The sequence below is a fragment of the Neofelis nebulosa genome, chromosome 14 (genome assembly GCF_028018385.1).
Source record: "Neofelis nebulosa isolate mNeoNeb1 chromosome 14, mNeoNeb1.pri, whole genome shotgun sequence".
Taxonomy (NCBI): Eukaryota; Metazoa; Chordata; class Mammalia; order Carnivora; family Felidae; genus Neofelis; species Neofelis nebulosa.
This window is the reverse complement of record NC_080795.1, coordinates 52,571,757-52,589,999: the sequence shown is the minus strand read 5'-3', so window position 1 is coordinate 52,589,999 and position 18,243 is coordinate 52,571,757. Positions and strand designations below refer to the sequence as shown.

Below are 18,243 nucleotides of genomic sequence, written 5' to 3'. Positions count from 1 at the left end.
CTGGGTCTTGACCCAACTCTGGATCCTATATGTGACTGGCCACTTGCAGCAACCACAAAAATGTGGTCTTTAAAAAAGTCAGAGCCGGGCGCCTGGGTGGCTCAGTCAGTTAAGCAGCCAACTTCGGCTCAGGTCATGATCTCGCGGTCAGTGAGTTCGAGCCCCACGTTGGGCTCTGTGCTGACAGCTCAGAGCCTGGAGCCTGTTTCAGATTCTGTGTCTCCCTCTCTCTCTGACCCTCCCCCGTTCATGCTCTGTCTCTCTCTGTCTCAAAAATAAACGTTAAAAATTTTTTTTTTTAAAGTCAGAGCCAAGAAAAATTATTGTAGAAGAATTTGTTCATATGGGATATTCTGGGGTGCCCTTGATAACTTAGCTTCTCTCTAAACCTTAGTGGGGATATTGCTACTATTCTGTTGCAGGTGATATAACAAACATACCCTCACATTATTCTCAATAGCTCAGAGCTTCTCCCTGTCAAACAGAGATAATAATATTTACATGAAGAAATGTAGTCAGAGGTAAATTCCATCAGAGTATTTACCAACTGTATTGGGAAATGTGGGGTGAGCCAATAACACTGGCAGCCATTATTGTTGACCCAACCTGATGATGTAAGTCTAAGTTTCCCACACATTGAGTGGACATGGCCTGGCATCTGACATTAATTAGTTGTTTCACCTTGTTTTCTATAACCTCTTTGAATCTCAGTCACCACATCTGTAAAATGAGATTTTTGAAGTTCATGATATTTAATGTCTCTTCCAGCTCACTGATTCTAATGGTTTCTTTCTTCCATAAATAGTTAAGTGCTCCTTTAGATACCAAAATGAGAAATGGGATTCATGTCATACATATCAGCACAGAAACTGTTTCAAATGTCTGCTAAATAGATCTGTTGTCTAAAAAGACAATTATACTTTGCCATGTGGTAAAAGAAGCAATACTGAGAGATCTAATAATAGAAATTCTTGCAAATAATATATTTGGCCTCAGGCATCTTTTTAATAAAACCATAAACCTAGATATAGTTGCATTTTCAGTATTGCCACTGATTTATGAAACAATGATATTAGATAAAACTATCAACATTTAAGGCATTTTTTGCATTGTTTTACCTTTTTATTGCTTTTCCATATTTACCCTTTTACTTTATTTCACGGTTGTTTTGCCATAACTGAGTAATACCATATGCACCAACATTCAATGAGAGTCCACTTAATCTACAACATATTTTAAGTGAACAATGCCTTTGTCAATTTTTATAGGGCTTAAAATGTGTTTTTTTCCTTAAGAATTACAAGGAGAAATTCTATTCTTTGTGCTTTAAGATATGCTGTTATTTAAGAGAGCCCTTGAAGTGAAATGATAGAGAATGAATTTCATATGCAAGCATGTCATAATATCACACAGATTTTAGTTCTCATGAACACAAAGCAGCAAGAATTTTGAAGACCCGGTAAGAAAGCTCTCTCAAACTCTGTCTCATCATGGAAAATAATAGCATTAATTCTCTGCTAGTCATTGGGCAAAATACATGGGCAAGTGATTTATGACTGAACTACAAATGACTGATAATCTTGACTTCTTAAAAATATTTTTCTGTTTATTAATGCAACTTGTCGCACAACTGACTGTATATTTGCTTTCTTACCCCCTATAACATTTCCCAGAATGTTACAGTCACCAATCCGTGTGAAAATGATTAAATTAAAAAAATGAAAAATTATCTGTCCTTGAACAAGTTTCTCCCCATCTGTTCTGTTTTATGTATTCCCTGAATGAATATTATGTGTTACTGGAATTTGCCTATGACATTGATGGTAGTTTGCTTGTGCTTGATAACTGACTATTCTTTAGAATCAGGCACAACCTGCAGGGTCATCTAGCCTCTTTCAAAGCAACATACCAGTTCTTTCACCGACTCATTGTGTGATCATAGACTTAACTTCCCTGAGCTTGTTTCCTTGTCATGAAATAAGGACACATAATACAGTGCCTGGACTGTTATAAGGAGCCAGTGAGCCACATGTTTATAAAAACCTGGTACATACCCAACCTTAGTAGGGGCTTAGCATGTTGTTGTTGTTGTTGTTATTCTCTTTGTTATATTTTAGAATAGCTTGCAAGAAACGTAATGGGTGGAAGGAAACAAATATGTTATAAACTACATACTAAGAAAAAAAGGTAGGAGCTGAGGAAAGGATTTTTAACGACCAATTGTATTAAAAATGCTAGCAAAGTGAACTTCCCACATAACTGGCCCTAGAGCCTCTCAACGCCCTTCAAATAAACTTGGCCTCCAATATGGTGAAGCAGAGTGAAGTAATCACCCTCTCATGATGCATGTTTTCCTCAAAGGAATGAGTAAATTAATTCTCAGTGAGCTGGCTAAAAATGCGATCAATCGTTCATTCACCAATCAGTCAACCAGCCAGTCCAACAACAGAGCAGTTCCCACAACTCTGAGGCTAGTGGAACATCAGAAGGTAGAGTTGAGTTGTTCCTTTTATCTCCATTAAGTCACCTAAGGCCTCTGAGCCCTATTTCTTAAACCACAAAATAGAGTCAATACCCTGCATGTAGGGTTGGCATAAGAATCAAGTCAGACAATGTCTATGAAAGCTTTTTGTAAACACTAAATCACCAAATGTAACATTATTTATTTGCTTAAACATTATTTATTGTTCATTATCTCATTTCTAATGCCATCGTACCTTCTCATGCTGGCTTTTTGGCCAGTACTTTACCTAGAGTCAGACACTGAGAATGACAGTATAGTCAAATAATTTTATGATTCAAATTGGGAGTCTCCTACTTTATAATCTATCAGGTCTTGCGGTCAGCAACTTGTAAGCTTAAAACTGACATCTTAAATGTTTCTAAAATATTAAAACTTGAAGTAGCCATCATAGTCTGTGAACATGTTTTTAAAACCAGTAGGGAAAATATGAGGACAATCAAATTTGTTACAAATTTTTCCTGAACCTGGCTGATATGACACATCAAGATGGATTTCACAGTTATACATCTACAGAGGAATGTTGAGAGATAAGATGAAAGTAGCCCTCCTTATTAATCACACATTGTATATTTGACTTCTGCCTCCCTCCTCAGCCTTTAAATCAACTACATCTGGTTTTTGCTACTTAAATGTGCCATTATCGTTTGTATTAAAAGGCAGTTACTCCTACAAAAAGCAGCCCCACTTAATTAAAAAATAATTAACTAGAGTTATATTTATGTTACTCATCACAGCAGCCCAAATAAGAATTTTAGTATAGGTTTTTTACATATTTTTACAGTAGGGTCAGCAGAATTTGGAGACTGTGATGAATGCTTACATAAAGCAGTTATTTTGCTTTGCTGGTGTTACCTTTTACAGTTAAAAAAAAAAAGCATAGTAGTACAGAATAGAGAGATAGGAGCTAACATAGATAGAGTCACAAAGCAGCTGATCCTTGATGTAGTCACTATATGCCAGAGGGTGTCCTCCTTTATTGGAGACTGAAACACGTAACTGTATTACACCCAGAGCAAGTTGAGCTCTGGGAAATAACTCCCACTAACCAACTGCATAAGAAGTTGGTGTATAGGGACGCCTGCTAGCTCAGTTGGTAGAGGATGCACCTCTTGATCTTGGGGTTGTGAGTTCAAGCCCCACGTTGGGCATAGAGGCTACTTAAGCAAACAACCAAAAAACTGATGTATAATTATCACAGAGATCCATATTGAAGCTCACTGATGAGTGAGTTCTCTCTCAGTAGAGAAATCTACATAGAAAACCAAGTTATTATTTGAGCTTTCTTGATAAGCAGGGAATTTGACATTGAATAAATTCAGTAGTCTAAATCACTGCTACTCAAGGAAGTTGTTTTGCAAACAAGTTAAGAAGCTTGCTCCAGAATTCCAGAATGTAAATTAAAGCATTACAGCATCACTTTCATCATTGAGAAAGTCTTGCTCCTATATTTATATGCACATACACACATACAAGTGGTAATAGTGTGCTTAGCAACATAGGTAATTTGCTTTCTGACACAGTTTCCTCATTTCACGTCACACTGTTCACAAACAGATCTCATATAGGTAATTCTTCTGTGGACCACACTTTGAGAAGCACTGGTCTTTGCCTGAATTAGAATTACATTGGGAGGCGTGTAAAATACATAGTTGTCTAGTGTATACCCATGAAAATTCTGACTCAGTGTTCTGTTGTCTTGTACCTTCATCTGCATTTAAAAAATGCTTCCCATGTAGCTTTGATAAACATACAAGGTCAAGGAACTACACAATAATATGCAGAGTAATTAAATAGTACTTAGCTGAATAGGTTAGAGATTGAGAACATGGGTTTTGGCATTGGGAGTTGAGTTATTGTTTTTCTTGGGCAAATTGCTGTGGATTTTCTAGGCCTCAATAGTCTAACCTATAAAGCAGCTATAACAATACATACCATATAAACTTGTAAGGTTTAAGTGCTGTTATAAAAAGAAAGTACTTAGTTCAATACCTACCACATAGTAGACAATCGATAAATGTCAGCTGTAAATGGCAGGTAATCACCTCCATGATGAAGATTTACCTGCCATTTTTGAGAGTATACTCATTCATAATTTCCAAAAAGAGAGTTAAAGGATGTTATGAGGAAAAGGAAAACATGATGCAGAATCCAAGACAACAGATGCCTGATACTCCGACCTACCTTTCCACTACCTTTCCATTGTTGTTCAAATATGTTAGTTCAATTGGAATAAAGCCAAGGTTAGATGTGGCTTCGTTTAGACCTTACATTTTGTCAAGATAGTTTCTGGATAGCTATTCTAACCTATCAATGTTATATTTGTTTTATAATAAATGTCTGTAAGTTGAATTTTTTTCCCTCTACTTCTAATTTTGGGAATAAAGGATGAAGGGGAGTTACTTTATATTGACCAAGAACATAGTCAGAATTTATTAATAACAATAAGAGTTTTGATTCTAACCTTTCATTTTCTTTATCTTGGGGCAGATTTATGTTTGATAAATAGAAATAAGCAAGAGACGGTGTTAGAAAGTGAACTGCCAGAGTTGCACAAAGGGGAATTTAGGTTTAGACTTTATTTATTACATGACAATAATATTACTATGGATTATAAAATAGTGGATGCATTATGGTTCACTAAATCAGTAAAAATCACGTAGCTGTTAATGATTTGGAACCCGGCTTATGAAGAACAACTTGGCAGAGCTATCAAGTGGTTAAGAGTGTTGGTATGAAAGTTAAGGACTTCAGCGTTCAAATCCAAGTCTGGCTGTTTTTGTGGTGTGTGGCCTTGGACCTGACTTCTCTGGGATGCAGTTTCCCCATATGTGTAATTGGGTAATAAAATGTAGTCACCACACAGTGGTGGGGGAGAATTAAGTGCACTGACAGGGAGGTGCAGGCCTCTTCTGTGTTTTTCAAGCGTGGTTATACTTAGCTTTATTCTCTCAGGTGCCTAACAACCTCCCTCAGAGTGTCACTTAGGAATTCCCCCTGACCCCTGTGGTATAATTTACTTTACAACCATTGTATTCCCTAAGATGGCACCATAGAGGACTAAATGTTACCCAAGGCAAGGAGGGCAAATGCTGCTTTATAGCTTATACTTTCAGTGCTTTTCTGCTTTTTTTATTTTTTTATTTTTTTTAGCTTTCAAAGGAGCACTGAGAATGGTTTTAGCTCATTCCATGGCTCTGCAGCTCATTTTGTATACTGTTGCCTATACTTGACTATTCTCTTAAAAGCTTGTGTTTGGGGCACCCACCCTCCTCCCACTGCTTGTGTAATTCCCCTAACCCAGCATGGTCTTTTACTTTTCATTACATGAATGAAAGCAGGAGGCTGAGTTTTTCTGAGACCGGTGGTCAATGTGGTCTATTGAAAGACCAGAGAACCAAGATTTAGATTTAAATGATCGTGCTAAGGCTGCTGCATTCTTGCTGGGTGACCTTGGGCTCATCAATGACCTTGTCTGATTCTGTTTCCTCAGCCATAAATAAAACCAAACCAAAACAAATCACACAAAACAATGAGGCCATCTGTACCTCACCCACATCTTTGCAGTGAGGATTGAAGGAGTTGTAGAAAATAAGAAAGCACTATCCAAGTGCAAATTTTCATTATGATTGTGAGGATTATATATATGTATCAGTATATAAGGAGTTTGTTAGCAACTGGGTCCCTGTGTGCTCTGCTCCCATTTCCCAACTCCCAGAAATGCAGAGGATCCCTGCCAGATGGCTGATTTGCCAGCTGTGTCTTGTTTTGTCATTGTAAATATTACATGCTCCAACTGAGAAGCTTTGCTTATAATGTAGTATGTTTTGTCCTTTATCTCTTGCAGATTGAGAATTACATTGTGGAAAATATGAAGTCGGAGATGGCCCAGATACAGCAGAATGCAGTCCAGAACCACACGGCCACCATGCTCGAGATAGGAACCAGCCTTCTCTCTCAGACCGCAGAACAGACCAGAAAGCTGACAGATGTTGAGACCCAGGTACACCCCTGGGCCAGAGTCGACAAACTCTTAACTGAGCAGAATTTTTTCAACCCTTTAGCATACTCCATAAACACAGAGCACATTTCAACCACTGAGATTGGGGAAACATATACATTTTTGTTTATTGGTAATAACAACAATGACTGCCTGACATGCTATGCATGTTTCTTTTGATTTAATGAAGGTTGGTAGATGTAGCTTTGTGTGTGTTTGCAAAAACAGGACTGGCAAAGGACTTAATCAGCATTTAAATTCAAATAAACACTGCAGCTACCAACTATGATATGATATGTGTCAAACAAAATAACCATTTGGGTCAAATTGGTGCCTTTGATGTACATTTTTGACCTGTCTTGTTTCGTCTCTGATAATACACTAGCCATATGGCACCTGCAGAGTATTTATGCGTTCAGTAGATACACAGGAAAACCAAAATTAACTTAGCAGCAATGTGTAGTTATATATATATATATATATATATATATATATATATATATATATATAGTGCCATGGACAACAGCATACTTCTTTATGTACAATCATACTTATTTCAGTACAGATCAGTAAAATGCCCTTTAGTCAGCACTGTCACAAACCTACTATTACAGTTCAGTGAAAATCTTTTTGATGATTTGAAGATGATTTCTTGGTCCCATTTTAACCATGGAAGTAGTTGTTCCCATTACTATTCTGAAACCCAGGGGATGATTCTATCCCAGTGTAGTTGATTTCTGGAATTGAAGCTGAAATAAATTCTTAAAAGATAAACTGAGGCACATTGAATTGTCAAGAGTTTATTTGGGCATACATCAATTGAAATTGAGCAGCATTTAGCTAAAAGTGGTTAGGAACATTCCACTGTGGGAGCTACAGGAAAGGTTGTAACAGAGAAGATGTGGAAGCAAATCAAGGAAATTATTTGATTGATGAGAGCCCAAGCAGTGGCCTTATTTCAGGAAGCCTAGCTGGCTGTTTGTGATTGGTTGTTCCCAATTTTCATTTTCTTCGATTCAGATGCACTGACTCTGGCTTAGGCTTTGATTTACTTAATGTAGGTTACTGAGGCATTAGAGCCACCTCAGTCTAATAGTCTCCTTATTTAATTATTTTAACAATATAAATTAAAAAATAAGATGCAACCTTATTTCCATTTTATTTTGTTTCTGTTAATGACATCACAGATCATATAATGATATTTAAAGATAAATAACAATGACAATTTATCTGGATGGAGCATTATGTGTTATACAAACAGCTTTCCCATGTACAAATAATATTTATGAAAACCATTCAAAGCAGACAAGAGGTCAGAAATTTTGAGCAATTTTTTCACGCTGATACAGCTAGTGAGTTGAATCGGCACTCTCATTCCTTTCCTTTTTTTAATCTCTCTGGATTAGTAGTAGTAATAATTAAACTAATTAAATAAGAACTTAAATGTGGATTACATTGGAGCAGTAAACCACATGGGCTTTGGAAAGTATTTTTTGCTGCACACTATTATCAGATAACTACAGGGGAGGGGGAAGGGGAAGCTACATGTTATAACTAAAAGGTATGAGACTTTATATAATCATTTATTATCATACTAAACAAGTATGGCAATCTATGAACATTGGCTTCTTATGGTATAAATAATATGAGAGTATTTTCTCTTGCTTTTTTTTTTAAGAACAGAATACTCACCTTCTCCTACAAAGCATTCTGTATATTCAGAATATTCAGAAACTGAAACAACACAACCATACTTGACACAACCATACTGGAGCGAATATTTGAAATTTTTATACATTTATGAGTTTTAATGACTTACATGGCAGTGTTTTATTTTTTTCCATCCCCCAAATCCTTTTGAGATATTTTTACTCATTTTCTACCTAGAAGTTGGAGTTGTGGTGGTGGGGGGTGGAGGGGGAGTCCCATTGTCAGCATCTTTTTTTATTTTAAATTTTTTTTTTCAACGTTTTTTTTTTTATTTATTTTTGGGACAGAGAGAGACATAGCATGAACGGGGGAGGGGCAGAGAGAGAGGGAGACACAGAATCGGAAACAGGCTCCAGGTTCCGAGCCATCAGCCCAGAGCCTGACGCGGGCCTCGAACTCACGGACCGCGAGATCGTGACCTGGCTGAAGTCGGCTGCTTAACCGACTGCGCCACCCAGGCGCCCCCCATTGTCAGCATCTTAACGTACAAATTGTACATTGGATTTTAAGAGATAAAAACTTGTTCTGCATCCTTACGGCTAAAAAATATGTACTTTATGGAAAATAGTACAGAAAATTTGTAGGAAAAAAAACGCCTTATAGGGAACAGCTAAAACTAAAGAGTCATTAAAGGCCAATTAAAGTTTATTAGTTGCTCCAAGAAGAATTTCAAGATAGCTAAAACCTGCAAAATATCTTAAAAATCACAAATCTATCAGAACTTGTGATGAGAGACAGGTAGAGAAGGAAGACAATAGCTCAGACCAACTACGTTCTACCTTAAGAAGTAAATCCTGGGAGTTCTTTTCATTTGCATTTTGTTTATTTTTTTAAGTTTATTTATTTATTTATTTTTTGAGAGAGGAAACATGAGTGGGGGAGGGATAGAGAGAGAATCCCAAGCCGGCTTCATGCTGTCAGTGCACAGCCAGACCCACAAACTGTGAGATCTGAACCCGAGCAGGAGTTGAACACTTAACTGACTGAGCCAACTGGGTACCCCTTCATATTCATTTTAATGTCTTCTAATTGTCTGTGCTACTGTAAAGCTGTTTTCATGTGAATGTGTACACATGTGGTGCTCTGTTGAACCTTTGCAACAGGCCTTGTTTGTTCTACTTAGACATAGCCATTCAAGTGCACTCAAGTACAGATGCAGGGGCAAGTTTGCAGAATGAATCCTAAATTGTTTCTTAATCTAAATGCGTTCTATTCTTTAATAATCAGCATTTATAAATGAATAGACCCTTTGGGCTATCCAAGTATGCTCCTACGTTTTTGTTCCATGTTAATTCTCCTTTGTTTCACATTGGTAAGTGCTACTTTTCCTAAACTGACTTCAGGTTCTCAATTATTTTAGGAACTTATATCAATGGTTTTGCAACATATTTTAGTGTTCTAACTTTTACATGATAATGGTATAAAGACAAGTAACTTACTGCTTTCTAGTCCACTGTCTAGACCTTCCAGAACTTAACAAAAGGTGGCAGAAACATGGTTTTACTGTAATGGCAATTAAAAATACTTATATGTTTAACAAGCACCATAATCAGAAAAGAAATAGATAATGAGCACGTCTAAATGACCCTGCTAGCCACAGTGGTGAGAATCAGGTGCCAACACTGTGCCCGTACCTTCCTCTTCAGCCTAGCTTGTAGTGTTTTTCTCACTCTGTTATCAGTTTGTACCAATATCTCCTTTACTTCCAGTTCCTCTTTCCAAGTGTGCACTATGAAGGAGTTAGTTTCAGACATTATTCATGTCCCTTCCTGTAGTGGAAGTCTATTTCTGACTTCTCCCACGGGCCTATTTTGATTAGAGGTACACTAATAGACAAACTGTATTAGCATTCACCTCTCATAATAGGTGTTTGGCTCTGTTCTAAGCAATTTTACATATATTAGCTACTTAAAAAAAAATCCTTTGGGGCAGGTACCACCATCATCCCTTATATGTAAGTGATGAATCACTAAACTGTATTTCTGAAGTCATTATTACAATATATGTAAACTAAATTTAAAAGTTAAATTTAAATAAAATAGAATTTAAATAAATTTAAATAAAATTTAAAAATTAGAAAAAAATATAGTAAAGATGTGGGAACTGAAATCCAGAGAGGTGAAGCAACTTGTCCTGAGTGAAACAACTAGTGGTAAATGTTAGAGCAAAAATTTTACCCCAGGAAGTCTGGCATCACAGTCTACATGCCTTACTGGCTCCCTTTGTGTCTATTCTGCCTCTCTCAAGGTTCCTTTCTCTCTTTAAGGTTGTAGAAACTAAATGGGCCCAAGCAGAGGGTAAGATGGAAATCAGAAAAGACAAAAGTAATGTGAACCTAATAGTAGCAGCTGAAAATTTTCTATAAATGATAAGGATACTGCTGCTGTTGCTGTTCTGCTCCTGCTGATGGCACCACCAATTATTGCCATTTTGCCATGTGCCTGCGCATTGTCTCATGTGATCCTAGAATCCAGTGTTATCCTTGCCATTTGCTGGCTGTGTAACTAACTATAGGGCAGTTCCTTAGACACTTAGCCTATGTTTCCTCTAATTTCCAGTTATTTATATAGGAACCATAGTCTTAGGAATGGAATTTAACCGAATTTTAAAAGGTATATTTTGAGTGTCTTCTTAATGCAAGAGGTTTTAATAGGTACTGTATAGAATACAGTAAGTAAAGCAATCCTTATCCTCAGGTAGCTTAATTGAGTTAATGTGGCAAAACTTGTCTAAACCATTTCTTCCTTAACTTTCCATCAAATAAGTTAGCTATGAAGCCATTTCTTATTGCCATAAAAATGCATCTTTCCAGTCTCCTACTGTGGGGGTTTCATTGACCAATGACCCCAGCTGCTGTACTCTGAAATCCATCACTATGTTGATGCAGAAGGCACAATTCCCAGTGACACGTTGTAGTAGCAATACGTAGTCAGACCTGCCCCTGGGAGCTGTTGGACTCCACTGACACATGACTTTGGCTAAGGGCTCTCCCTCAGCCTTGCTGAACTTTCTCACAGCTTCCCTGGAGGCCAAGATTTCCACTCAATCTTCTTTCCTTCCCTTTCTTCTTCACTGTGATTAGACCTGCATCCTAGTCAGAAGGTGCTCCTAGACACCTCTGTCTTCTTCCCAACTTTCCTTTACAGGCATTCCCCCTAATAAATTTCTTATATGTGTAATCTCATTTTGTCATCTGCTTGTCAGAGGTCATACACCTGTTGTTTGGACTTCAGTTGTACAATTGCAAGTTTAAGCCAGTTCAGGAACAGATTAGTCAATGAGCATCAGTCTCTAGACAGAAATAGGTTTGAGAAGGCAGCTCTCAAAGTTGAGCCACTGGGTCTCTTTAACTTGAAGAGAGATAGTTGAATAAATATTTAACCTTGGCCTAGTTAAAATGGCAGTAAAATGAATTTGCTAATGGGTCATCCAAGAAAAATACCCTGGTAATTAACTTTCTCACAAGGTCTGGAAAAAGTATTTGATAACCCATTTGAGGAGGTCTCAGTGAACTATGACCCACAGGTCAAATTTGAATTGCCAGCTCCTTTTATAAATAAAGTTTTTATTGAATACAGCTACACTCATTCATGTATATGTTGTGTATGGATGCTTTCCCAATAAATTTGAGTTGAGTAGTTGTGCCAGAAACCATATAGCCCACCAATATATTTATTATCTGTCCCTTTATAGAAAAAGCTGGCCACCCCTTGTACTAGGATACAAATTTCTAGAGAGCAAGGATTTTCTCTGTCTTGTTCACTGCTCTTTTTATAACATCACTTGGTACACAGTAGGTTCTCAATAAATGCTTGTCAAATGATTATATTAACTAATACTAGTCCCTTAATTTCTGTAGATTTCGGCCCAGTGCTCCTAAAATCAAAGGTAGTGTCCTAAAGATTATATGTTGGTGATTCTTTATACCCATAAATAGCTGATGGGTCAGAATAGGACTTTGAATAGAAGCACTCTACCGCAAAGTTACTCTGACCAACTAAGAACATTGGATGACAGCATTTTCTGTATACTCTAAGAAGCATGAGAAATTTGGCCACTTTCCTGCTTCATAGTGCTAGTTTAGTGTTGGAGTTGGGAGAGGAGAGAAATCAGATATCATTAGCCATGACAAGCAGAAGATGTCGATGTCATGGTGATTTGAAAGAAACAATTTCAATAGCCATGAGTCTATTGACTGAGGGAAGGTACCTTTCTTAGCCAGAGTGAAGCTGCTTGTGTACAGCTACATGAGCCTGTAGGAAAGAAGTCAGACTCCAGAGACAAACTACCTGGGTTCCATTCTGACTCCTCTGTGCATTAGCTCTGTAATATATGCACTGTCTGTACTAAACTCCATAACCCAATGAGATTTTCCTTGTGCTATTTATATATAATATAAATAAAATATAAAATATTACAGATAACAATTAGATAGTATTAATTCAGTAACATTATGATGACTAAGAGTAACAGTAACTGTCTAAGATTAGCTAATTTTCACCTTCAAATTTCCTCAATTGTTCTACAAAAATTTTCATAGGTGTTTTATTTTTTTTTAAGATGTAATATAGTCCCTTTTGATTTGGAGCACTCTTTCGATTTTTTTTTTCTTCAGGTTTTTAAGACACCGGGCCCATTGTTTTTGTAGAGTGTCCCATATTCTGAACTTCTCTGAGTATTTCTTTGTGATGCATTTTAACTTATTCATTCTGCACGGTTCCTTTAAACTGGAAGTTAAGTCTAAAGGCTCAATCAGATTGAGTTGAACACTGTGGTGGGAGTTCTTTGTAGAATTACTCACCACTCCCTATTATCTGGAAGCACAAATGCCAGCTTGCCGCACTCTCAGTGATGCTATTTTAACTCAGGGTAGAAGCATCCATGTCTCGCCGTCTTAGTTGTCTACTTTCCCTTTGGAAAGTAGCAGATAACCTGGAGGGGGCACTTTGTCACACTGCCCACTATTGACCAAATAAATTCTTTCTCCAAGTTTTAAAATGGTGATCTTCTGATTCCTTGAACACATAGCAGCCTTTATTCCATTGTAAAAATCTAATTATCAAGACATCATATTTTGTGTTACATTTTTCATTTGAAAAACAAAATTAAAGTAAAAAGAAGTATAAATTACAAACAAACCTGATTTCAAAGCTAACATGCTAAGAAGGAAATGTTCTTTTGTGGGAGATTTTCCTTTTAAGCAAGATCAGAGGCACTCTTAAAAGTATTAAAGGGAAGCTGGCTGAAATTCTCTAACTCACTTTGGTTGCAAAACTAGTAATTTTTATTTAAAAATTTTTATTTTTCAATGAAAGAACTAACATTTTAGAGTTCATAACTTCTCAGTTTCAAGTCTTATGTCTTACATAAGGAAGATAGCCCTCCCTCCGTTCTTTCTTTCTTTCTTTCTTTCTTTCTTTCTTTCTTTCTTTCTTTCTTTCTTTCTTTCTTTCTTTCAGATGTACATTGGAATATGTTTAGGCTAAACAAAATGAAATGTCTTAGTCATTTTAATGGAACACTTAGATTATTGCTAAGCAGCAAGTTTCACAGACACATGGCAAGAAAGTGTCCAATTTATCATAGTTTCTTGTACAATTCTCATGGTAGCTTGTTTTTGAACTGTAGGCCTGTGTTAATACATCAGTGGAGAGAATTGAAATAAAGTGGTTATTTGGTCAAAGTGATGGGAAAATAAGAGAAGGGATTGGCATTTGTTCTCAGGAGTGACCTGAGATGACCTGACACCTAGCCTGGACTAAGTGAGATTTGAGATCTGTCTCTCTCCTTCTCTTATATTCAGATGCTTCTTTAGATTTAGATTTTAGATTGTTATCATTGAAGGCCCACTTAACATTCACATGGCCTGCTACCCTCTCCCTGACAATGACCCAACTTGAAAACTAACTCACTGTCCATTGTCTAGTATATCATCCAACAAATAGCTCTGACTGTGCCAGTATGCCACCCATGCTGGGCACTGGCAGTTTGGAGGGCTCCAGATGGAGTAGTCCTGCCTCTGTGTAACTGACATCCTCCTGGGGGTAGAGAAACAGCAAATGAGCGAACAGAAGATAATTTCCAATAGTGATGATTTTATAAAGCCAATAAAACAAGAGTGACTTGATGGAGGATGATGGGGGAGTTATATTTCAAACAGTTGCCAGGAAGGGCCTCCATAAGGAAGAATTGATTGATAAGAAATCAGCCATGCATCTGGGATATGGTGGGCAACTGCAAATGCAAAGGCCCTGAGGTAGCAATGAATTTGGCATGTTGGGGTGGCAAGAAGAAGGACAGTGTGGTTAGAGCATAATAAAACAAGGAAGGGAATGGCAGGATGAGATCTGAGAAGTAAGTAGTGTTCTGATCACATAGACCATGTGGGCCAGGCTAAGAACTTTGGAATTTATTCTCATTGCAAAGAGAAGCAATTAACATATTTAACATTGGTGATGACATAAGGTGACTTAAAAAGATCATTCTGGTGTTATGTAGCAAACTGACTGGAGGTAGGACAAAGTGGAGAAAAATTAGGAACTGTTATAGTCTCCAGACTTACATACAGACAGCTTCATTTTTAATTTTAGATAGCTCAATTCTCTTCTCAGTGTTCTCTCATGTGACATAGAGAACAATTTTTGTTCTTTGTAAAGTAAAAATTTTGGTATTTGAGAATGTCTGCAGTTGTGAGCAGAGTGTATGGTGAATGAGGCAGAAAATGGATTTTGCTTAACTGCATATAATATGCCTGATTCAGTGAAACAATGTACCTTTCATTCATTCAATCAATATTGAGTGTCTTTCTGTGCCAAGCACTGTTCTGTCACCAAAAGATACAGATGTCTCATCCCTTATTTAATTATTACAATATATTAATACTATTAATAATTAATTATAACTTAATATTATATATAGTATAGTATCATTACTATAATATAATATATATATAATATATTATATATATATTATATTATAGTAATGTAATAATGTAGTAAATGTAGTAAATAAATGTAGTAAATAAAATAATATATTATATATAATATATTATAGTAATGATACTATACTATATATAATATATTACATAATATATTATTATATATTATATACTATATATGATAATATATAATTATATAATATATAATATATTATATAATATATTATATATTATATTATAATAATAATACTATACTGTATCTAATAATTAGTATAGTATAATAATATATAGTATAGTATTACTATACTATATAAATTATATATAAATTAATTATTACTATACTATATATAATATAGTATTAATATAATACTATACATAGTATTATAGTATTATTACTATACATTATATATAATTATATGTATAATAATATATATTATATATTAATTCTAGTTAATAAACAAAAAACTTGCATAGAAAAAATATGTTTACCAGTTCAGAATTAAATTGTGTGTATCCCCAATCCTTACATTCTCTACCATTCTCTCCTCTGGGCTGCTTTGAACTCTGTCCTCAAATCCCAGTTTCTCTTGCTCCTGTTTTTCCTCAAATGAAGTGACTCAGTAGAGGAAAATATTTTTTTTTAAACTCTAAAACACTCCATAAGTATTGATTAATAGTAGTAACTCTTAGATTGGCTTTCAGATCTATATTTATGACAATTTTATGAATGAATCATAAAAACTTTAAACTTTTTGTTGTTTATTTATTTTTGAGAGAGAGAGAGAGAGAGCACAAGTGGAAGAGGTGCAGAGAGAGGAGGGGACAGAGGATCCAAAGTGGGCTTCATGCTGACAGCAGCGAGCCCAACTAGGCTCGGACTCATAAACGTCGAGAACATGACCTGAGCCAAAGTTGGTTGCTCGATCGACTGAGCCACCAAAGTGCCCTGAAACTTTGAACTTTTTAAAGCATAAATGCCCCATCTTGCTATTTTCTTGCCCACTCCTTCACCATCCAACGCGTCACCCCTCCCCCACCATGGGACTGAGACCTAGGTGAGGAGAGTGGGATCAAGTCATGCAAAATGAAATAACACATGTGCAGAGGCAGATCCTGTCTTTATTTTAAAATTATACTATGTTCAGCATGGATATTTTTGCACTAATTTTGATCTTTCAAAATGTTGCATTAAAATATTATCTTGATTACTGAATTTCTTGACATCTGCTTAAATTTTACAACTGAGACAATTGCCTCTCTCATCTCTCCCTAGTTCTTGTCCTGCTCTCTTGCAAATCCATCCCCTTCCCCCACAACCTCTCATAGCCCAAGTCTAACCCTGGTCGTATCAGTATATTTTGAAAAGGTTATGTGCATCTGATGTAATGCCAGGTTTAGACCTGCTACAGAAAAGGAGGAAAACTCTAATAGTGTCATTTTTAGAGGAGGACATATAGATTGATATTGATCCTCCAGAAGGATTTCCAGGTCCCTTTCAAAAAGTAATTCTTTTTTTTTTTAAGGTTTTTTTTTTTTTTTTTTTTTTTTTAATTCTGAGAGAGAGAGAGAGAGAGAGAGAGAGAGAGCGAGCACAAGTTGGTAAGGGGGAGAGAGAGAGGGGGAAAGAGAGAATCTCAAGCAGGCTCCATGCTGTTAGTGCAGAGCCCGACATGGTACTTGAACCCACAAACCTCCACAAGCTGTGAGATCATAACCTGAGCTGAAACCAAGAGCTGGGTGCTTACCCAACTGAGCCACCCAGTAAGAAAAGTGTGATGGTTTTAAATTTTCAAATGACATAGGAAGCTTTTAAGCTAATTATACTTTTTTTTCCTTGCTTTGTTTACCACCCTTGGAGAAGACTCGGGTAGAAGGGGTGGACGCAACAGAGATAGGGAGGAACAAAGACAGTGGCACAGTTTGAAGGCATCTTATAGGATTGAAGTGTGTGATGTGTTTTTTTGGAGAATGAACCCAAAGCCTTTGGGCTTATGACTCACAGGCTCATGTTATATTAAAGCCTGACTAGCAATATGAATCTTGATGATTCAAGATAAGTTGAACATTTATATTTTCTAGAGTACCCAGTGTAGTGCAGTTGAAAAGAATACTACAGTCTGTCTTCAGTGCAATCTGGGTTCCTGGTCACTTCATTTGCTCAGATGAAGACCCAAGATGGTTTAACTAAACCTCTTAGCGTTCCGTGTAGAACATTAAAATTAGAGTCACACTATATGGGTTCAGAACCCAGTCCTTCCCTTGGTTCCTGCGTCAGTTTTGGCCTCTCTCTGAACCTTAATTTCCTCATTTATAAAGTGATGGTAGCAATTCTTCCTTAGTGTGTTATGTGCCCATGTCCATAAAATGACATGATATCTGGAAGAGCTGGCATGACCTAATATGATAGTTATTCAATAACTTTGTAGTCATTAATCTGTCTAAACTATGTCAAGAGCTGTTTACACATTTATAATTAATTTTTTTAAGGTAAGGGATCGAAGCAGGCAAATTTTACTTGCCTATTAGCTATTAATTGTTGTATACAATATCTAAGACTTTATAATAATTCTCATCATATAAATATTGGAGGCAAGCAGCACAATAGAATAATATCCTAGGGATTCAGGACATGAACATTTATATATGAACATGGATTTAACAATTCAATTTTCTCATTCAACTGCAACCTCAGTCTCAAATGAATACAATGATTAGGACACATTATAAAACATTAATTAGTAGAATGTAGACCATTTAATTAATTATTCTGGAAGAAGTATCATTTTAAAAGGAAACACAGCTGAATGAAAAACTAAAACTTCTTTTCAGTCTTTGTGATTGAAGTTTGAAATGTTTTTATCTTTTATCTTTTATCTTGAGGTACTAAATCAAACTTCTCGGCTTGAAATACAACTGCTAGAGAATTCATTATCAACATACAAGCTAGAGAAGCAGCTTCTTCAACAGACAAATGAAATCTTAAAGATTCATGAGAAAAACAGGTGAGGATTGTTGTATTCCAAATATTTACAGGTGTGCTTATTTTTATCCTTCACCTTTCTGTCAACACTTAAA

At 36.3% G+C, this 18,243-nt stretch overlaps 1 protein-coding gene across 5 annotated transcripts in view; it reads left to right on the top strand.

Annotated features, from left to right (window-relative positions):
• ANGPT1 (angiopoietin 1) overlaps positions 1–18,243 on the top strand; it is a 243,604-nt gene that overhangs the window by 136,687 nt on the left and 88,674 nt on the right. For 4 of the 5 annotated variants that reach the window (XM_058698836.1, XM_058698837.1, XM_058698834.1 and 1 more), the window contains 2 exons: positions 6,369–6,524; positions 18,049–18,170. In XM_058698836.1, coding sequence (XP_058554819.1) covers positions 6,369–6,524; positions 18,049–18,170 — 278 coding nt within the window. Of the gene's footprint in view, positions 1–6,342; positions 6,525–18,048; positions 18,171–18,243 lie in introns of all 5 variants that reach the window. The other variant, XM_058698838.1, reaches the window with a different exon arrangement.